The sequence below is a fragment of the Phyllobates terribilis genome, unplaced genomic scaffold, assembly GCF_046119375.1.
Source record: "Phyllobates terribilis strain yellow unplaced genomic scaffold, ASM4611937v1 Scaffold_7__3_contigs__length_470593459, whole genome shotgun sequence".
NCBI classification, from domain to species: domain Eukaryota; kingdom Metazoa; phylum Chordata; class Amphibia; order Anura; family Dendrobatidae; genus Phyllobates; species Phyllobates terribilis.
In genome coordinates this window covers 296190058-296210510 of record NW_027362767.1, presented here as the reverse complement: position 1 = coordinate 296210510, position 20453 = coordinate 296190058, and the positions used below count along the sequence as shown (strand labels likewise).

General features: G+C 43.4%; 1 protein-coding gene across 1 annotated transcript in view; it reads right to left on the bottom strand.

Moving 5' to 3' along the window:
* The window catches only part of ABCB7 (ATP binding cassette subfamily B member 7), a 127023-nt gene that overhangs the window by 49609 nt on the left and 56961 nt on the right, over positions 1-20453 (bottom strand). Inside the window, exon 5 of the mRNA XM_073641019.1 lies at positions 1542-1674. Coding sequence (XP_073497120.1) covers positions 1542-1674 — 133 coding nt within the window. The remainder of the gene's footprint in view (positions 1-1541; positions 1675-20453) is intronic.

Here is a 20453-nt window from a genome sequence, read left to right as displayed (position 1 = left end):
ATTAGTGGTGAAGATGGGAGGCCATATACACATTACATAAATTCATGCTCTTCTAGAACGAGAGAGGGTGAGACGACTTGTATGGGCACCAACAAGCTACAATTTCATAAACTTTTGTACAATTAAAAAAAGTTTGTCCCACAAAAAGTAATGGATGGCAAATGAAGTATTACATCTGGAACAAATAGTGTGTGGTCTTGCTTATACATATACACCACCCTCTGTTTCTCCTGTGGCGGAATAGTTGGTCTACGCCAATGCTCAGTAGCTTTACTGCAATTTTCTTGCTCATGCCGTGATAGAACAGTTAAGAGGCCGATACTAAAGTGGTAATCAGAGGAAAGTGAAGCATTTACATTGGCATAAAAGGGGTATTCTCAAGTTGTCTCCCGAGTAGCTCAGAGATCTGCAGTCTCCTTACTAGTTGCTGGGGGTGGAACGTGAGGATACACTGAGGGCATCTAGCGAGCACACTTCTTTGAGTGACAAAGAAAAATGTTTTTCCAGCTCACCAATGTGAAAGGAGCCCTCCGGCAGGGCAAGGATTCAACTGTGTCGGCAACAGGACAAAGAAATAGAGGGGAGTATCCAGCAAAAGGTCTGGGAGAGCGGGTTTAAAAACTAAATTACTTTGAATTCATTAAAAGGCAAAAAAGAAAAACATTTTTTGGGACTGTACCCTATTACTCCAGTAGGTCTGACGCGTTTCAAACTAGGTAGCTCTTATTCATACTTGCTTATTTTCATGCTGTCTAATTAAAGCAATTTAATAACATGAGAATACCCCTTTAAAAGCTGAAGAGAAATAGTAACATGGTAGACAAGGGCACCTTCAGTATGCCATCAATTGTCATGAGAACCCATCAGCATCCCATGCTTTTATGCTGGTGGAGCCCATTGGGTGACATACGGTTCCCCTATGTCTAAAGACTTAAATGCTGCAGCCGTTATTAACTAGCTAAACTACCGTGATGGGAGGCAACTCTGATTGGAGAAGTTTTAGACAGGTCTCAGCAGGATAGCACAGCAGCCATCCACAATGTATAGCGTTGGCCGAGAGGCTGAACCCGCTCCATACATTGTGGATGCCTTCTGAGCTATACTGCTGGCACCCGCATGTAACTGCTGCGATCAGAGTTGGTTCCCATCGTGGCAGTTTAACCTCCTGTGCTCATCCACTGTTCATGAATGAAGGATGTTGAGGGGTTAATTTAAATGTGTAAGGCAGGTGGGTCATTTCAATATACACCGTGGCGACATATTCTGCAGGACTTTACAATTCAAAGCATACATATACGACATTACGGTAACAAACTATGCAACAATTTTAACAAAAGCAAGCGCCTTGCACACAGGAGCTTACAATCCATCATCTAAATAAACCCTTTATTTTCTAACCTTTTTTTTATATCTATACCTGAGTAACATACTTAATTGTTCAGTTCACTGACAACAAGCACAGATTTTGAAATTGTGAGGAACTAAATCACTTCTTGCTTGTTCAGAAAACAAACCTACATCTTCATCAAAGTTGTACTTACAGCCTATCAGTACGGCGGTCGCCATTGTAGCCACAGTGCTCGATGCATCGGTCAGGTTCAGCACATTCCCAGATACTTCATTCAGGTTGTCTACTGCATATTTAAACATGAAGGGCACCACGATGTTCATCCCCTGCAACAGACAAAAGCATTTATGGCCTGGCAATATAGATATGAAAACAGTTATTCACACGGAGGCATAAAACACACAGATCGAGTACAAAACACAGAAAGACCCTTAATGTCAGAACCATTCCAATGGGTTTCTAAAATAAACTATGTTGCATTTTGAAAGTGGCATGTGACTACAGGGTTCTCAGAGATTTCCCCAAATGCATGTCTGCATGCTCCCTTACAAGGGTGCTCGGGAGTTATTCTGTAGTAGGAAGTCTTTGCTGTCACAAAGGCCTTTGAGGCACTGATGTTACCAATATAAAGTGACTTAATCAAATCAGAGAGTAGTTCCTACATGTGCCCCGCTAATAGATAGTGTGTAGCCTTCCTGAAAACTGACAGTGACACTGAAGGATGGGTCAAAAATGGTGGCCATGCCGTTTCCAACCAGACTCGCTGTGGAGTGATGGAGCATAACAAGGTCTCCAGCCTTGGTGAAGAACCTTCCTTCAAGTACTGTGCATGTAAGGTCTGTTTCGTAATCATAAAGCTTACAGTGTTAACCTGTGCGTTTACAACCATCAAGCTTACAGTGTCACGCTGTGCATTTACAACCATCAAGCTTACAGTGTCACTCTGTGCGTTTACAACCATCAAGCTTACAGTGTCACACTGTGCATTTACAACCATCAAGCTTACAGTGTCACTCTGTGCATTTACAACCATCAAGCTTACAGTGTCACGCTGTGCATTTACAACCATCAAGCTTACAGTGTCACCCTGTGCGTTTACAACCATCAAGCTTACAGTGTCACGCTGTGCACCATCAAGCTTACAGTGTCACGCTGTGCATTTACAACCATCAAGCTTACAGTGTCACCCTGTGCGTTTACAACCATCAAGCTTACAGTGTCACTCTGTGCATTTACAACCATCAACTTACAGTGTCACTCTGTGCATTTACAACCATCAAGCTTACAGTGTCACCCTGTGCGTTTACAACCATCAAGCTTACAGTGTCACCCTGTGCGTTTACAACCATCAAGCTTACAGTGTCACCCTGTGCATTTACAACCATCAAGCTTACAGTGTCACTCTGTGCATTTACAACCATCAAGCTTACAGTGTCACTCTGTGCATTTACAACCATCAAGCTTACAGTGTCACTCTGTGCATTTACAACCATCAAGCTTACAGTGTCACTCTGTGCATTTACAACCATCAACCTTACAGTGTCACCCTGTGCGTTTACAGCCATCAAGCTTAGGGCGTCACCCTGTGTGTTTACAACCATCAAGCTTGGTGTCACTGTGAGTTTACAACCATCATGCTTACTGTGCCTTTGTGTGCCAAAATAAAGAGTACTGTTGTCACGTTCTTCAATGATTCCTAAAAGGGAACCCCATAACCTTGTAAACACAATGAGCTTGAAACCATAAAGTCAGAATGGACCCTAATGCTGACACACACAAAAAAAAATGGTCATATTAGTGATGATTGAAGCAGGGCTGTGGTTTCCTTCCCTAAATGATATAACAGTCTCTTTGAAGGATCCTAAAAACCCTTGATAAGGGCAAAAAAGAAACGCGACAGTACATATAGCTACTTATCTTCTGGTACCCCAAAGAGGAGATGATCACTTGGAGGAAGCAGGGTTTTGGGCTAAATTGCAGTGACCCTTTTTGAAGGGTTATTAAGGCATGTTAGGCTTTATAATTCTATCAATCATTTACTGTGAAAACTTCACTCTTTAGCAAGCACAGATTTTAAATGTCAACAGGTAGAACATGGATGTTGGCTCATTGCCTAAATGATCAAAAATCGTGCCTCCCAACAGACATTAGAATGTCAAGGGATAAAACACCTATTGTGCAAGTAATGAAAGTAAAGGAAACCTCAGGATGTAGACGCGGCATATCTGAAAAAAAGAATCTTTTACGCAGGCATAAATATCCCAGCTCCATGCAGGTAACCTATGTATATAATGCATCATATAGGTATAAAAGCATCTATCCTCCTTTAGCAAGTGATATCAATTGTGCCCCTCCACACCTTCTGTAGATAACAGTCTTTCAACAGGAATATTCCTAAGTATCCTGCACACATTTTAATAAGATCTAAAGCCGACATCCAGGATTTCAGCGCTGTGGATTCCCTGAGGGTAAAACATGAATATATATAAGGCCAAGTACTATTCCATTTCATTCATAATCAAGTGAGGATTTATTCTCATCAGCAAAATTTGCCTTGATTTGAAATTCATTAATATCGCGAGCAGCGGATTAGGCTGAAAGAGGAAGATACGTGTGAGCAAAACTGTGCGCTTTACCGTTTAAATTAAATGGTTTGTGGACGCAGGAGTAATGCCATACAGAGTCACGCTCAAGGCAAAACAATAAAAAATGCTCACATGCATTTCAATTGATGCTGATATGGGATTTATATAGGACAGATAGATAATGCGGGAAATGTGAGGAACGTCAGCGCTATCCAGATAATGCTAGATTAGCTGCCCATACTCAAGTGCAGGAAGATGTATTCAGTTCTGAGGGTACTTTACATGTGCGGATCGGACATGCCATGGTGTGGAAAAGCAGTGGGAGGGTGGTCTACATGGGATGGCGCTGATTTAAGGTAATTAGGCCTTGTGTAATTAATTGCTTAAAATGCAATTCATGACTTAATCATCCCCCTCTGCTTGTACTTTCCTGCCCATAAGCAATGCTGGATCCTTTAAATTCTAAGCAAATGCAAAGAAATGTAATTATATTAACTTATTCATGACCAGCCATTTTTTCAACTTATGATCTTTTATTTGTTCATGTCCAGTCATTTTTTTTTCAACTTACTATCTTTTGTTTTTTTTTTCCTCTGCTTGTTCGGAGTGCCATATTTTTCCTTCACCATTCCTACAAATGGGCTTTTTTTTTTCTTGCTGGAGGAGTTGTAGTTCTGAATGACACCATTCCCTTTACCATACAATGTACTGAAAATCAAGAAAAAAATTCCAAGGGGTGTGAAATGGTGAGAACCCTCCTGAAATTCCACCATTGTTATTTAGGCTTCATTGATATAGTGTTCATTGCGAGGTAAACACGGCAACATGATTCTTCCGGTCAGTACGATTACGGTGATATCAAACGTGTATGACATTTTTTTTTTTTTAAATACTTTAGTGGGTTAAAAATTAACTTATTAACTTTTTTCCGTATTTTTCCAATGGAGCCATGTGACGGCCTGCTTTTTGTACGTGGTGACATGATGCTTTTAGTGATACTATTTTGGGGTACAAGGTTTTATAACTTGGCATTTGGGGCAGGGGGTGGTGACTGAAAAACAGCAATTCTTGGATTTCAATTTCTTCTCCATGCAAATTTATACCCTACGAGTTCATTAACTCTGTAAGTTTCATAAGTTGGACATTTATGAAGACAGAGATACCCAATATGTTTTATTTTTTAAATTTCGAACAGGGAAAAGGGATTTGTGATGCAAAAATAAATTTTATTTATTTATTTTTTTTCATTTTTTCTTAATTTTTACTTTGTTTTTTTTAGTCCACTCACGGGACCTGAACTGGTGATCGTTTGATCACTTGTTCTGTATCCTGCAATACTATGGATATCATGGGTTTTCAAAGATGGCGAATTGTAAGGGCTTGCTCATGTGTTGCATTTTTTCTGTGCTTTCTTAGGTCATAAAAAAAAAAAAAACACAGCATTTTACCGTAACGGCAAAATGGATTTCTAAAAAAATTTTTTATCCTTACGGTTTTTAGACTTGTGGTGAGTTGTTAAAAAATGCAGCTGGTCAATTCTAGTAGTGTTTTTACTGCAGTTTTCCACATTGAAATCAAATTGGTTCAGCACCAAAAAACGCATCAAAAATGCATGTAATGTCTGCTGCTGTTTTATAGTCAGAAACCGAAAAAATGCACACAAAAAAAGGTATGTTAAAAAAATCTAGAGAAGCACAAGCTTTAGGGTGCTTTCACACTGCGTTTTGGCACACGTTCAGTGGCCCCGTCGGTGCTTACATCCAACACCCGTTTTGCAGGGGTGGGGGTTCCATAAGTAAGCCCCTATGAGGCCACTGAACAGTTGCCTAACGCAATGTGAAAGCTCCCTTAATGAATTTGGTGCATCTTTCAGCTGTTGTGAGCTTGTCAGAAATGTATTCCAGTCTTAGACCAGAGCGCATTTCTGCTATAACATACATTTATGTTGGCCACGCCTCCTTTAGCTAAGCTCCGCCTATCTCCCTCTCCCCAATAAGTTGTGGGACCTGGCATAAAAACATCAAAAATTGCACAATTTTTGCATTAAGCATGCATTGTCCAAAAATATATGATGTTGTAATACCAGAAAACTGGTGTAAACTGCTTAATGAATCGGCACCATAGAGTTTTTGGGAGTAGTGTCATCGTCCTGAACTGATGCATGCTTTAGTTAGGATTTTTTTCTGCATTTTACCCCACAGCTAAATAAATAGTGTGGGAGTTGGAGGTCCTAAAGTCTATTACTCATAGGATCTAAAAAAGCAACATGATGATAATGCACCTTGGAAGAAGAAAGCAGATTGTCTCCTCTTAGTGCATGATACCCTAGATCAGTGCTGGCGAACCTATGGCACGTGTGCCAGAGGTGGCACGAGGAGCCCTCCCGGTGGGCACGCGCGCTATCGCCGCAGCACTAGCGCTACTGGATCGGGCCCGGCGGGTGAGGACTTGGAGCCCGCCGAGTGCCGACGCCAGCCCCGCTACTTCAGCTAGATGTGTGTTCTTGGACGCACATCTAGATGAAGTGTATTGCAGCGCACGAACTTGCCAGGCCCATGCGCTGCAATACACGCTGATGGCCAATCAGAGGGGGAGAGGGAGCATATATGCATGGACTCTGGGGGAGAGGGAGCATATATATACATGGACTCTGGGGGAGAGGGAGCATATATATACATGGACTCTGGGGGAGAGGGAGCATATATATACATGGACTCTGGGGGAGAGGGAGCATATATATACATGGACTCTGGGGGAGAGGGAGCATATATATACATGGACTCTGGGGGAGAGGGAGCATATATATACATGGACTCTGGGGGAGAGGGAGCATATATATACATGGACTCTGGGGGAGAGGGAGCATATATATACATGGACTCTGGGGGAGAGGGAGCATATATATACATGGACTCTGGGGGAGAGGGAGCATATATATACATGGACTCTGGGGGAGAGGGAGCATATATATACATGGACTCTGGGGGAGAGGGAGCATATATATACATGGACTCTGGGGGAGAGGGAGCATATATATACATGGACTCTGGGGGAGAGGGAGCATATATATACATGGACTCTGGGGGAGAGGGAGCATATATATACATGGACTCTGGGGGAGAGGGAGCATATATATACATGGACTCTGGGGGAGAGGGAGCATATATATACATGGACTCTGGGGGAGAGGGAGCATATATATACATGGACTCTGGGGGAGAGGGAGCATATATATACATGGACTCTGGGGGAGAGGGAGCATATATATACATGGACTCTGGGGGAGAGGGAGCATATATATACATGGACTCTGGGGGAGAGGGAGCATATATATACATGGACTCTGGGGGAGAGGGAGCATATATATACATGGACTCTGGGGGAGAGGGAGCATATATATACATGGACTCTGGGGGAGAGGGAGCATATATATACATGGACTCTGGGGGAGAGGGAGCATATATATACATGGACTCTGGGGGAGAGGGAGCATATATATACATGGACTCTGGGGGAGAGGGAGCATATATATACATGGACTCTGGGGGAGAGGGAGCATATATATACATGGACTCTGGGGGAGAGGGAGCATATATATACATGGACTCTGGGGGAGAGGGAGCATATATACATGGACTCTGGGGGAGAGGGAGCATATATACATGGACTCTGGGGGAGAGGGAGCATATATGCATGGACTCTGGGGGAGAGGGAGCATATATGCATGGACTCTGGGGGAGAGGGAGCATATATGCATGGACTCTGGGGGAGAGGGAGCATATATGCATGGACTCTGGGGGAGAGGGAGCATATATGCATGGACTCTGGGGGAGAGGGAGCATATATGCATGGACTCTGGGGGAGAGGGAGCATATATACATGGACTCTGGGGGAGAGGGAGCATATATACATGGACTCTGGGGGAGAGGGAGCATATATACATGGACTCTGGGGGAGAGGGAGCATATATACATGGACTCTGGGGGAGAGGGAGCATATATACATGGACTCTGGGGGAGAGGGAGCATATATACATGGACTCTGGGGGAGAGGGAGCATATATACATGGACTCTGGGGGAGAGGGAGCATATATACAAGGATGAGGGCAGGGCAGCATATATACATGGACTGGGGGGGAACATATATACATGGTTTGGGGGAAGGCAGCATATACAGTACAGACAAAAAGTTTGGACACACCTTCTCATTTAAAGATTTTTCTGTATTTTCATGACTATGAAAATTGTACAAGAAAAGTAAAACAAATCCCAAACTGTTCTTTAACTATATAAACAGTAAAAGGATTAAAACTGATGGAGTTGGCCCATTGAAAAATAACCTGGGTAAAATCATGGAGGGCGATGAGGGTAAAGCAGACCTACTCAATAGCTTCTTCTCCACTGTTTTCACAAAAGAAAACAATTTATCGGAGGAAATGCAGAGTGATAAAGTAAATCCTCCGCTAAATATCACCCACCTAACCAAGGAGGAAGTTCAGAAACACCTAAATAATATCAAAATAGACAAGTCACCAGGCCCAGATGACATACACCCCCGGGTACTAAAAGAATTAAGTAATGTGATAGACAGACCGCTGTATCTTATATTCAAGCACTCTTTATGGACAGGGACTGTCCCACTAGACTGGCGCCAAGCAAATGTGGTACCAATATTCAAAAAGGGTCTAAAAGTGACCCTGGGAACTATAGACCAGTCAGCTTAACGTCTGTTGTGGGTAAATTGTTTGAAGGATTTCTTAGAAATGCTATTGTAGAATATCTTAATGATAATAACTGTCTAACTCCATATCAACATGGATTCATGAGGGATCGCTCCTGATGGCCTTCTACGAGGAGGTGAGCTCACAGCTGGACCGGGGAGAGTCAGTGGATGTTGTATACCTTGACTTCTCCAAAGCGTTTGATACCGTGCCACACAAAAGGTTGGTATATAAAATGAGAATGCTTGGTCTGGGGGATAATGTGTGCAAGTGGGTAAATAGCTGGCTGAGTGATAGAAAGCAGAGGGTGGTTATCAATGGAGTAAGCTCAGGGGATGTCAAGGTTACTAGCGGGGTGCCTCAAGGGTCTGTCTTGGGCCCTATATTATTTAATATATTTATTAATGATCTAGTGGAAGGGTTGCATAGTAAAATAGCAATATTTGCAGATGATACTAAACTTTGTAAAGTAGTTAATACAGATGAGGATAGGGCACAGCTACAGGAGGATTTAGATAAATTGGGGAGTTGGGCCAAACAATGGCAAATGGGGTTCAATGCTGATAAATGTAAGGTCATGCACATGGGAAAGAAAAACAGCAGTCACCCATACTTATTAAATGGGAAACCGTTGGGGAAATCTGACATGGAGAAGGACCTGGGCGTCTTGGTTAATAGCAAATTAAATTGGAGTGCCCAGTGTCAGGCAGCAGCGGCGAAGGCAAATAGAGTCATGGCATGCATCAGAAGAGGAATAGGGGCATATGATGAGAACATTGTTCTTCCTCTGTATAAAGCGCTGGTAAGGCCGCACTTAGAATATTGTGCACAGTTCTGGGCTCCGGTGCTCAGGAAAGACATATTGGAGCTAGAGAGGGTACAAAGGAGGGCGACTAAGGTATTAAAGGGAATGGAGGGACTAGAATACCCAGAGAGGTTGTCAAAATTAGGCCTATTTACGTTGGAAAAGAGAAAGCTTAGGGGAGACCTCATAAACATGTATAAATACATCAGGGGGCAATACAGAGATCTCTCCCGTGACCTGTTTATACCAAGGATGGTGACAAAGCCGAGGGGGCACACTATGCGTCTGGAGGAAAGGAGGTTCCTGCACCAGCATAGAAGGGGATTCTTTACGGTCAGAGCCGTGAGACTCTGGAACTCTCTGGGAGAGGAAGTGGTGATATCCAACTCACTTAATGAGTTCAAGAGAGGCCTGGACGCCTTTCTTGAGAACAATAAAATTACATCTTATGCTTAGTGATAGTTAATTAATCCAGGGATTTAATCTGACTGCCAGATTGGAGTCGGGAAGTGAATTTTTCCTCAATGATGTAAATTGGCCTATACCGCATGTTTTTCTTTTGCCTTCCCCTGGATCAACGCTGCGGAATAGCTGCAGTGCACAAGAAATAGGCTGAACTGGATGGACGCTTGTCTTTTTTCGGCCTTATAAACTATGTTACTATGTTACATTCACACTGAAGGCATCAAAACTATGAATTAACACATGTGGAATTATATACTTAACAAAAAAGTGTGAAACAACTGAAATATGTCTTATATTGTAGGTTCTTCAAAGTAGCCACCTTTTGCTTTGATGACTGCTTTGCACACTCTTGGCATTCTCTTGATGAGCTTCAAGAGGTAGTCACCGGAAATGGTTTTCACTTCACAGGTGTGCCCTGTCAGGTTTAATAAGTGGGATTTCTTGCCTTATAAATGGGGTTGGGACCATCAGTTGTGTTGTGCAGAAGTCTGGTGGATACACAGCTGATAGTCCTACTGAATAGACTGTTAGAATTTGTATTATGGCAAGAAAAAAGCAGCTAAGTAAAGAAAAACGAGTGGCCATCATTACTTTAAGAAATGAAGGTCAGTCAGTCAGAAAAATTGGGAAAACTTTGAAAGTGTCCCCAAGTGCAGTTGCAAAAACCATCAAGCGCTACAAAGAAACTGGCTCACATGAGGACCGCCCCAGGAAAGGAAGACCAAGAGTCACTTCTGCTTCTGAGGATAAGTTTATCCGAGTCACCAGCCTCAGAAATCGCAGGTTAACAGCAGCTCAGATTAGAGACCAGGTCAATGCCACACAGAGTTCTAGCAGCAGACTCATCTCTACAACAACTGTTAAGAGGAGACTTTGTGCAGCAGGCCTTCATGATAAAATAGCTGCTAGGAAACCACTGCTAAGGACAGGCAACAAGCAGAAGAGACTTGTTTGGGCTAAAGAACACAAGAAATGGACATTAGACCAGTGGAAATCTGTGCTTTGGTCTGATGAGACCAAATTTGAGATCTTTGGTTCCAACCACCGTGTCTTTGTGCGATGCAGAAAAGGTGAACGGATGGACTCTACATGCCTGGTTCCCACTGTGAAGCATGGAGGAGGAGGTGTGATGGTGTGGGGGTGCTTTGCTGGTGACACTGTTGGGGATTTATTCAAAATTGAAGGCATACTGAACCAGCATGGCTACCACAGCATCTTGCAGCGGCATGCTATTCCATCCGGTTTGCGTTTAGTTGGACCATCATTTATTTTTCAACAGGACAATGACCCCAAACACACATCAAGGCTGTGTAAGGGCTATTTGACCAAGGAGGAGAGTGATGGGGTGCTACGCCAGATGACCTGGCCTCCACATTCACCAGACCTGAACCCAATCGAGATGGTTTGGGGTGAGCTGGACCGCAGAGTGAAGGCAAAAGGGCCAACAAGTGCTAAGCATCTCTGGGAACTTCTTCAAGATTGTTGGAAGACCATTTCCGGTGACTACCTCTTGAAGCTCATCAAGAGAATGCCAAGAGTGTACAAAGCAATCATCAAAGCAAAATGTGGCTACTTTGAAGAACCTTGAATATAAGACATATTTTCAGTTGTTTCACACTTTTTTGTTAAGTATATAATTCCACATGTGTTAATTCATAGTTTTGATGCCTTCAGTGTGAATGTACAATTTTCATAGTTATGAAAATACAGAAAAATCTTTAAATGAGAAGGTGTGTCCAAAGTTTTGGTCTGTACTGTATACATGGATTGGGGAAAGGCAGCATATATACACTGCTCAAAAAAATAAAGGGAACACTCAAATAACACATCCTAGATCTGAATGAATGAAATATTCTCATTGAATACTTTGTTCTGTACAAAGTTGAATGTGCTGACAACAAATCACAAAAAAATCATCAATGGAAATCAAATTTATTAACCAATGGAGGCGTGGATTTGGAGTCACCCCCAAAATGAAAGTGGAAAAACACACTACAGGCTGATCCAACTTTGATGTTATTCTCCTTAAAACAAGTCAAAATGAGGCTCAGTATTGTGTGTGGCCTCCACGTGCCTGTATGACCTCCCTACAATGCCTGGCCATGCTCCTGATGAGGTTGCGGATGGTCTCCTGTGGGATCTCCTCCCAGACCTGGACTAAAGCATCCGCCAACTCCTGGACAGTCTGTGGTGCAACGTGATGTTGGTGGATGGAGCAAGACATAATGTCCCAGATGTGTTCAATCGGAATCAGGTCTGGGGAACAGGCGGGCCAGTCCATAGCTTCAATGCCTTCATCTTGCAGGAACTGCTGACACACTCCAGCCACATGAGGTCTGGCATTGTCCTGCATTAGAAGGAACCCAAAAGTCAACCGCACCAGCATATGGTCTCACAAGGGGTCTGAGGATCTCATCTCGGTACCTAATGGCAGTCAGGATACTTCTGGCGAGCACATGGAGGGCTGTGCGGCCCTCCAAAGAAATGCCACCTTACACCATTACTGACCCACTGCCAAACCGGTCATGCTGAAGGATGTTGCAGGCAGCAGATCGCTCTCCACGGCGTCTCCAGACTCTGTCACGTCTGTCACATGTGCTCAGTGTGAACCTGCTTTCATCTGTGAAGAGCACAGGGCACCATTGGCAACTTTGCCAATCGGGGTGTTCTGTGGCAAATGCCAAGCGTCCTGCACGGTGTTGGGCTGTGAGCACAACTCCCATCTGTGGACGTCGGGCCCTCATACCACCCTCATGGAGTTGATTTCTAACGGTTTGTGCAGAGACATGCACATTTGTGGCCTGCTGGAGGTCATTTTACAGGGCTCTGGCAGTGCTCCTCCTGTTTCTCCTTGCACAAAGGAGGAGGTAACGGTCCTGCGGGTTGGTTGTTGCCCTCCTATGGCTCCCTCCACATCTCCTGGTATCTGCTCCATGCTCTGGACACAGCTACCCTTCTTGCCACAGCTCGCATTGATGTGCCATCCTGGATGAACTGCACTACCTGAGTAACTTCTGTGGGTTGTACTGTAGACACCGCCTCATGCTACTGTACCTCTAGGGGTGAGAGCAATGGCAAAATGAAAAAGTGACCAAAACAGCCAAAAAGGATGAGAACAGAGAAATGGTCTGTGGTCACCACCTGCAGAACCACTCCTTTATAGGGGGTATCTTGCTAATTGCCGATCATTTCTACCAGTTGTCTGTTCCATTTGCACAACAGCAGGAGAAATTGATTCACAATCAGTGTTGCTTCATAACTGGACAGGTAGATTTCACAGAAGTGTTATTGACTTGGAGTTACATTGTGTTCTTTAAGTGTTCCCTTCATTTTTTTGAGCAGTATACATGGATTGGGGGGGCATATATACAAGAATGAGGGCAGGGGAGCATATATACAAGGATGGGGGGAGGGCAGCATATATACAAGGATGGGGGCATATAGCAAGATGGGGGTGAGCATATTCTTTATTTCTGCAGTCTCCGACACCTGCTCCTTCCTATGACTGCTCTATACTGCGCTCGGCAGCTCTTTGTATCAGTTGTTTTTTCTAAACTAAAACCTCAATATTTAGGTTAAATTGCCGTGTTGGCACTTGGCGATAAATAAGTGGGTTTTGGATTGCAGTTTGGGCACTCGGTCTCTAAAAGGTTCGCCATCACTGCCCTAGATAATAGGAGTACAGGCACTAATTGTCTCCTCTTAGGCTGTGTGCCCACGATGCAGAAATGCTGCATATTTTTTACGCTTCTCCCTTGCAGGAAAAACGCATGCGTTTTTTCCCGCCAGGTAGAAGCGTTTGTCAAGCGTTTTTGCATGCATTTCTGCATGCGGGTTATCAAGCGCTTTTCCAAGCGATTTTAGCTGTGCTTGACAACTTGTTCACACTATATAAATCCATGCAACTGCCATGGATTTATAGTAGTGTGACCAAGTTAGTTGAAAAAAAAGAATAAGAATGGTAAAAAATAAAAAAATAAAGTTTATACTCCCCTTCCGTTGTCCTCCCGGTGTTTTGTCTGCTCCGTCCGAACTCTTGCAATGCTCGCGGTGGTGTGAAGGACCTGCAGTGACAAGATTGAGCCATGTGATGGGTCACATGACTCAGTGACGTCATGGCAGGTCCTTCACAACAGCGCGAGCAGTGCAAGACACCGGACGGAGCAGACAAAACACCGGGAAGACAACGGAAGGTGAGTATAAACTTTATTTTTTATTTTAAATTCTTTTTTTTTTTTTTTTTTTTACAGTTTCTATGGTACCCAGGTCTGGATGAGAGTCTCCTCTCCTCCAGACTTTGGTACCATCCGTACATAGAAACGCATAATATCCGTGTCTACAAATGTACTGACACGGATATTATGCGTTTCAATGCATGTCAATGGCGGCGATTACGCTGCGTGTCCGCAAAATTAATGGACATGCTGCGAATTTTTGAGCGCAGCATAAATGCTGAGGAAAAATCCGCAGCATGTGCATTGACATTTCGGCTTGTCATTGGGGACCATGGGGGGCGGATTACCAAACGTTTCCCAAGCGTTTATGCTGCAGAAATTCCGCAGCATAAACGCTTGGAAAACGCATCGTGGGCACACAGCCTTAGAACATGATATCCTAGATCAGTGATGCCCTCCCTTCATCCTTGTATATATGCTGCTCTCCCCCAGTCCCAAGTATATATTCTCCCTCCCCCGGTCCACGTATATATTCTCCCTCCCCCGGTCCACGTATATATTCTCCCTCCCCCAGTCCACGTATATATTCTCCCTCCCCCAGTCCACGTATATATTCTCCCTCCCCCAGTCCACGTATATATTCTCCCTCCCCCAGTCCACGTATATATTCTCCCTCCCCCAGTCCACGTATATATTCTCCCTCCCCCAGTCCACGTATATATTCTCCCTCCCCCAGTCCACGTATATATTCTCCCTCCCCCAGTCCACGTATATATTCTCCCTCCCCCAGTCCACGTATATATTCTCCCTCCCCCAGTCCACGTATATATTCTCCCTCCCCCAGTCCACGTATATATTCTCCCTCCCCCAGTCCACGTATATATTCTCCCTCCCCCAGTCCACGTATATATTCTCCCTCCCCCAGTCCACGTATATATTCTCCCTCCCCAGTCCACGTATATATTCTCCCTCCCCCAGTCCACGTATATATTCTCCCTCCCCCAGTCCACGTATATATTCTCCCTCCCCCAGTCCACGTATATATTCTCCCTCCCCCAGTCCACGTATATATTCTCCCTCCCCCAGTTCACGTATATATTCTCCCTCCCCCAGTCCACGTATATATTCTCCCTCCCCCAGTCCATTTATATATTCTCCCTCCCCCAGTCCATTTATATATTCTCCCTCCCCCAGTCCATTTATATATGCTCCCCCCAGCCTGCTAGCGCCGCTGTTCATCGCATATAAAAAAAAAAAAAAAAAACCATAATAAAACACTCCTACTCACCTTCCTTCTTCTCCCGCGCAGCAGCCTCTCCTGTAGCCGGCAGCTGACTCCAGCGTCCTAGCGATGGGGGCGCTTGACGTCACTGCCATGTGCCCAGTCGTTTGTACGCTGACGTCAGCTGCTAACTGCTGGCCTCTGATTGGCCAGCAGCGTGTATTGCGGCGCATGGGCCTGGCAAGTTCGTGCGCTGCAATACACTTCAGCTAGATGTACGTCCGAGAAAGCACATCTAGCTGAAGTAGCGGGGCTGGTGTGGGCACTCGGTGGGCTCAGAGTTCTCACCTGCCGGGCCCGATCCAGTAGCGCGCTAGTGCTGCGGCGATGGCGCGCGTGCCCACTGGGAGGGCTCTGCGTGCCCCCTCTGGCACGCGTGCCATAGGTTTGCCAGCACTGCCCTAGATAATAGGGGTACGTGCACAACATATAGTGTGGCGTGGAGCACCATATTCATGGAAGAGAGCAATTTTACAGAAGGCTCTGTTCACATGTCCAGTAATTATTTCCATTTTTGGGATCATAGAACTGAAATAATATGTTCCAGAACAGGATCCATTCATTTCAAGAGTAACAAAAGTATTATAAAATATCTTCTATATGCCTCCTTTCCACCTGCTGTCCATTTTAGCTGAATCAAAATATGTAGTCTGCAAAACTTTTTTAGTCCAGACCCAAAATCTGATAGCCACTGGACCAGTTATTTTTTTTTATCTTTGTCTATATGGGTAATAACAGATGGCCATTAGTTACATCAACCGTTAAAGGATCTATTTTTTTTAGCAAACGTTTTTTGAAAAGATGTATCCATTCAAAAACGGACACACTTGTTTTCAATTTTGCATCAGTTTTTGCCCTGTTTGTATTGGATCTAGGTTTTTTTGTCATTCTATTGGATCTGTTACAAACGGATGACAATTGGACATGTGAAAACAGCCTAAGCTCACAGAGATATGCAGGCACCACCATTGCTGGAATTAGTGACTGAAGCCCTCTGGTGACCACTTCCCCTTACAGATATCATCATCGCGTTCCCCAATAGGGCTCACAATCTAAATTCACAGATTGCATTATAGCTGTCCCCATTGGGGCTAACAATATAAATTCCCTATCAGTATGTCTTTGGAGTGTGGGAGGAAACCGGAGAACCCAGAGGAAACCTGTGCAAACATGGGGAGAACATACAATTTCCTGGCAGATGTTTTCCTTGGTGGGACTGGAAGCCAGGTCCCCAATTCGGCAAGGATCCAATGCTAACCACTGAGCCACCGTGCTGCCCACCATATTAAGGCAATTCTTCACATAACATGAACGTTAAGGCTGTTTCACACAATGGTTTGGGTTTCACTCATGATGCACAGACTGACCGTAGATCCCCTAAGTCCAAACTCAACAGCCTCATTTATGGCTATAAAACTCTGGAGTTTAGGTCAGGAGAACAACGGATGTGTGAAACTGGCCTAAAACCTTATTCAGACGACAGTTTCATCAGCGTTTTTTGAGGAGTGCTTCATCAGAGTTTGGTCAGAGTTTCATCAGCTTTTCTCTGATGGGGGGAAAAATAAAAGGTTTCTCAATCAATTCCTATCAGTCCATGAAAAACAGTCAGCACACGGATTGTATCTGAGCGCTGTCCAGTGGTTTCACGGACCCATGGACTTACAGCGCCAATCTTCATCTGACACTCGGATCAATATCAGACATGTCTCCATGATTTTACAATGACCACTTAAGTCCACGCAAAAAATCAAACATGTGAACAGCTGCATAAATTCTACTAGGTATGCGTTATAGCCATGAAAAACATGGATAGCACTCATGAGAAAAACTGACGTGTGAATAATGCCTAAAACTAATTTCAAGTGGATGTATTTCACGGCCCGGCATACGGACAGCAATGCCTGGACCAACAACTGGTCTCCTGACCTTACAAGCCTCATAGGCATTCAAAATAGAGTAAATTCAGGCCATGAAGCCCACAGCCAGTCAGACTGTGAAATATAGACGTCTTAACTAATTCTATTAAAATGTATTTAGGAATTTATTTATAATGACATTTCCAATAGTTAGTTCATTTTTTCTATTCCCGGAGAACCCCTTTAATGGAAATGAATGGGACAGGTCTGCTTACTTCTCAGATATCGCAGCTAAGTGTTTCTAATTATGGACAACCCCTTTAAATGCAAATTAAGAAATTACAATAGTAAGATACTTTTTTTCTTCTTCTTAAAATAAATAAATAAATAAAAATATTTGTGGCAGTATAGTGTTTTTTGCCATGATTTTCACAGGTTTCTTGTGGTGGAGAATGGTCTGTGTAGAAGATGAGTCTATATGATACATGTAGGTCCTGGCGGGAGCATTCATGTATGTCTGTGCTTTGGTACTGAAGTATAATTGACAAGGTGCGTTTATGGCGCGCTCCTGTGCGCTGTTAGCTTCACGTGTACAGGACTGGTACTGATCACGTGCGCTCTAGTGGCGTTTATGGCACTGAAGCGTGGCAATGTAAGCAGGTGTTGACCCTCCAATAGCAAATGCAGTCTGTGCTATTATTACTGCAAGGTGAAGAGCGTCACCTATATATTCTGTGACACCGCGCAGTGACAAGCCAGCAGCACAGACAACGGGAGCCAATCATTAGAGCCCTCGCTAGCTTTTTAAAAGTGACATACACTTTACCAAAGTGACAGCGGGATTTAACTGCCTGCATGCCAGGGACTGTAAGCGCTAAACATAACATGCAATCCAATGGCAGACAGCTCCAGTACTTGCATTTTATTCAATATAAAGTATATGCAGCAACGGACATAAGTATTCCTGTTTAATACCACAACTAGGGGAAAAATACAAGATGGACAATAGTTTTGCAGCAGGGACACCCAGCGACAGATCCATCGGGTGACAGTATATTCTGGATTACGGGATAGAAAATTAAGAACATTTTTGCAGAACTGCAACATTATTGTGGCATTGTAACACTGCGGCGTTTTGTGGCATTCTTGTTTAATGTAGGTAAAGTTGATAAAAACAAAAAAACATAAATAGACTCCCGTTGAAACCCCCCACAAGTTTAGTGCCAACATTTCACTACTTTTGTCTTCAGACTTTGTTTACCTCCTTGCAGGGATGAAAAGCCGTGCACACACACGTGACCACTGCAGGCAATCACTGGCTTCAGCAGAGAGGAGAGTTTGTTCAGCATGAGACAGGTTACCTTAATGATTGGTTGCAGCAGTCACAAGATTGTAGATGATGACATCCCTCCAGGGAAGCCAACAAGTGAGAAGTGGATAATTGTTTTGTTTTATGAACTTTACTCTATACATGGGTGCAATTTTTACATTGCCGGCCTAATGAAAGGATACAGCTTTGGTGTTACAACCGGGAAAATCCATTAAAAATAAATGAGAGAACTAATAATAGGATCTTAAAATTCAGCGTAATTAAAGAAATGTAAAAAATCCTTCTCAAATAAAAAAAAGTCTAAATAATGAAATAACGTTGTGTGTTGAATCCCACTGTATGAACATTCTTAAAGAAGCACTCCTCCTCCTCCTAGCAAAGTCTTTATCCTCTTACTATATTACAGTCATCATATTATATAGCACTGTGTACTTACAATTGCTCATTTTGCCTTTCTACCCAGTTAATTCCTCTGTTTTCTATTAGGTCTATGATATCAAGAGATTAACAACTGACTAGCTGAATCCTCCTAAGTAGAAACAGGAAGTCTCTTCCCTGTATGAGTCATCAGTCACTGCAAAAGTCCCTGGCAGGAGGGAGCAGCTGAGTCAGGAGGTGAAGGGGGGAAATGATAAATGAAGGGACAAGAGACTTCCTGTTTTTACACAGAAAAAAGAAAAGAGAAGAATTTACTGGGTAGAAAGGCAAAATGAGCAATTGTAAGTACACAGTGCTATATAATATGATGACTGCAATATATTAAGAGGATAAAAACTTTGATTGGAGGAGGAGTGCTTCTTTAAGGGGGTCTCTGAAAATAGTTTCATTTTGTCCATAGGCTTATACAAAATCGAAATGAGCATATCGATTCATAGGAGCCTACCCTGTGGACAGAAGCACTGCGAACCATCTCCAACATTGTCAGCCCCAGCGCCTCATTTGATTAGTAGACTGCACCTGCCTAATAAATCAAAAAAAGTGTCGGGTTTCCAACAGATAGGAGGCGTTTGCAGAACTCCTATTGGGCGTCTATTGACTACTGATGTGGCCTCTTCATCAGGATTGATCTTGCAAATCAATTCACTCATCTGTAACAAAAAGATTTATGCACCGTCCCTTCTCCGATGTCTACAGGCAGCAGTGGTGATACCATGACTACAGAACAAGTGACTGCTGCAGCTAATCACTGGGCTCAGCGACTCGGACAGATAACTCTGATAAGAAGGAGCAGTACTGTGGCAGATGTATACTATTCCATAGAGACGCAACAGACACTATAATATCATTCTGGGAAACCCAGCAAATACGAGCTCCGACAGTCAAGAAGTACAGATCAGCAGCATCTAATCACTGCAGCTTTTTAATATAGTCATTGTGGCACTTAACCAACCAGCAAAACATAATTATGTTATGCTGAAATAGGGGAAATGTGTGATGTTTGGAGGATTATGACTCATGCAAACTAATGATAATCGTGCACAATTCATGTGAATCATACTGAACTGGAATGCAGACTCGGAAATGATAAAATGTGCTTTTTATTTAATGGACTTGTCTGAAAGTAGAGGTATCAACAACTTTGCGTAGGTTTTTAGAAACAGATGTCCACATTCACTAGAAATATATAGTTTCACATATATTTATAGTTACATTGAGAATGCAGCACCAAGAAGGAAAAGTCGTGGAACATCAGAAATCACAGGATGGATAGACATGTTAAATGATAAAAAAGTGGTAACAAAGGTTTGAAAATACCTCCAGATATCCAGCATCATGTACAAGCGCCACGCACAGAAATCCCTGCACTTACACACCTTGGCTGCTATCAATGAGGTTATTGGGCATAGAAATAAATCAGCACCAGGTTGCATGTTCCTTGTGTTACT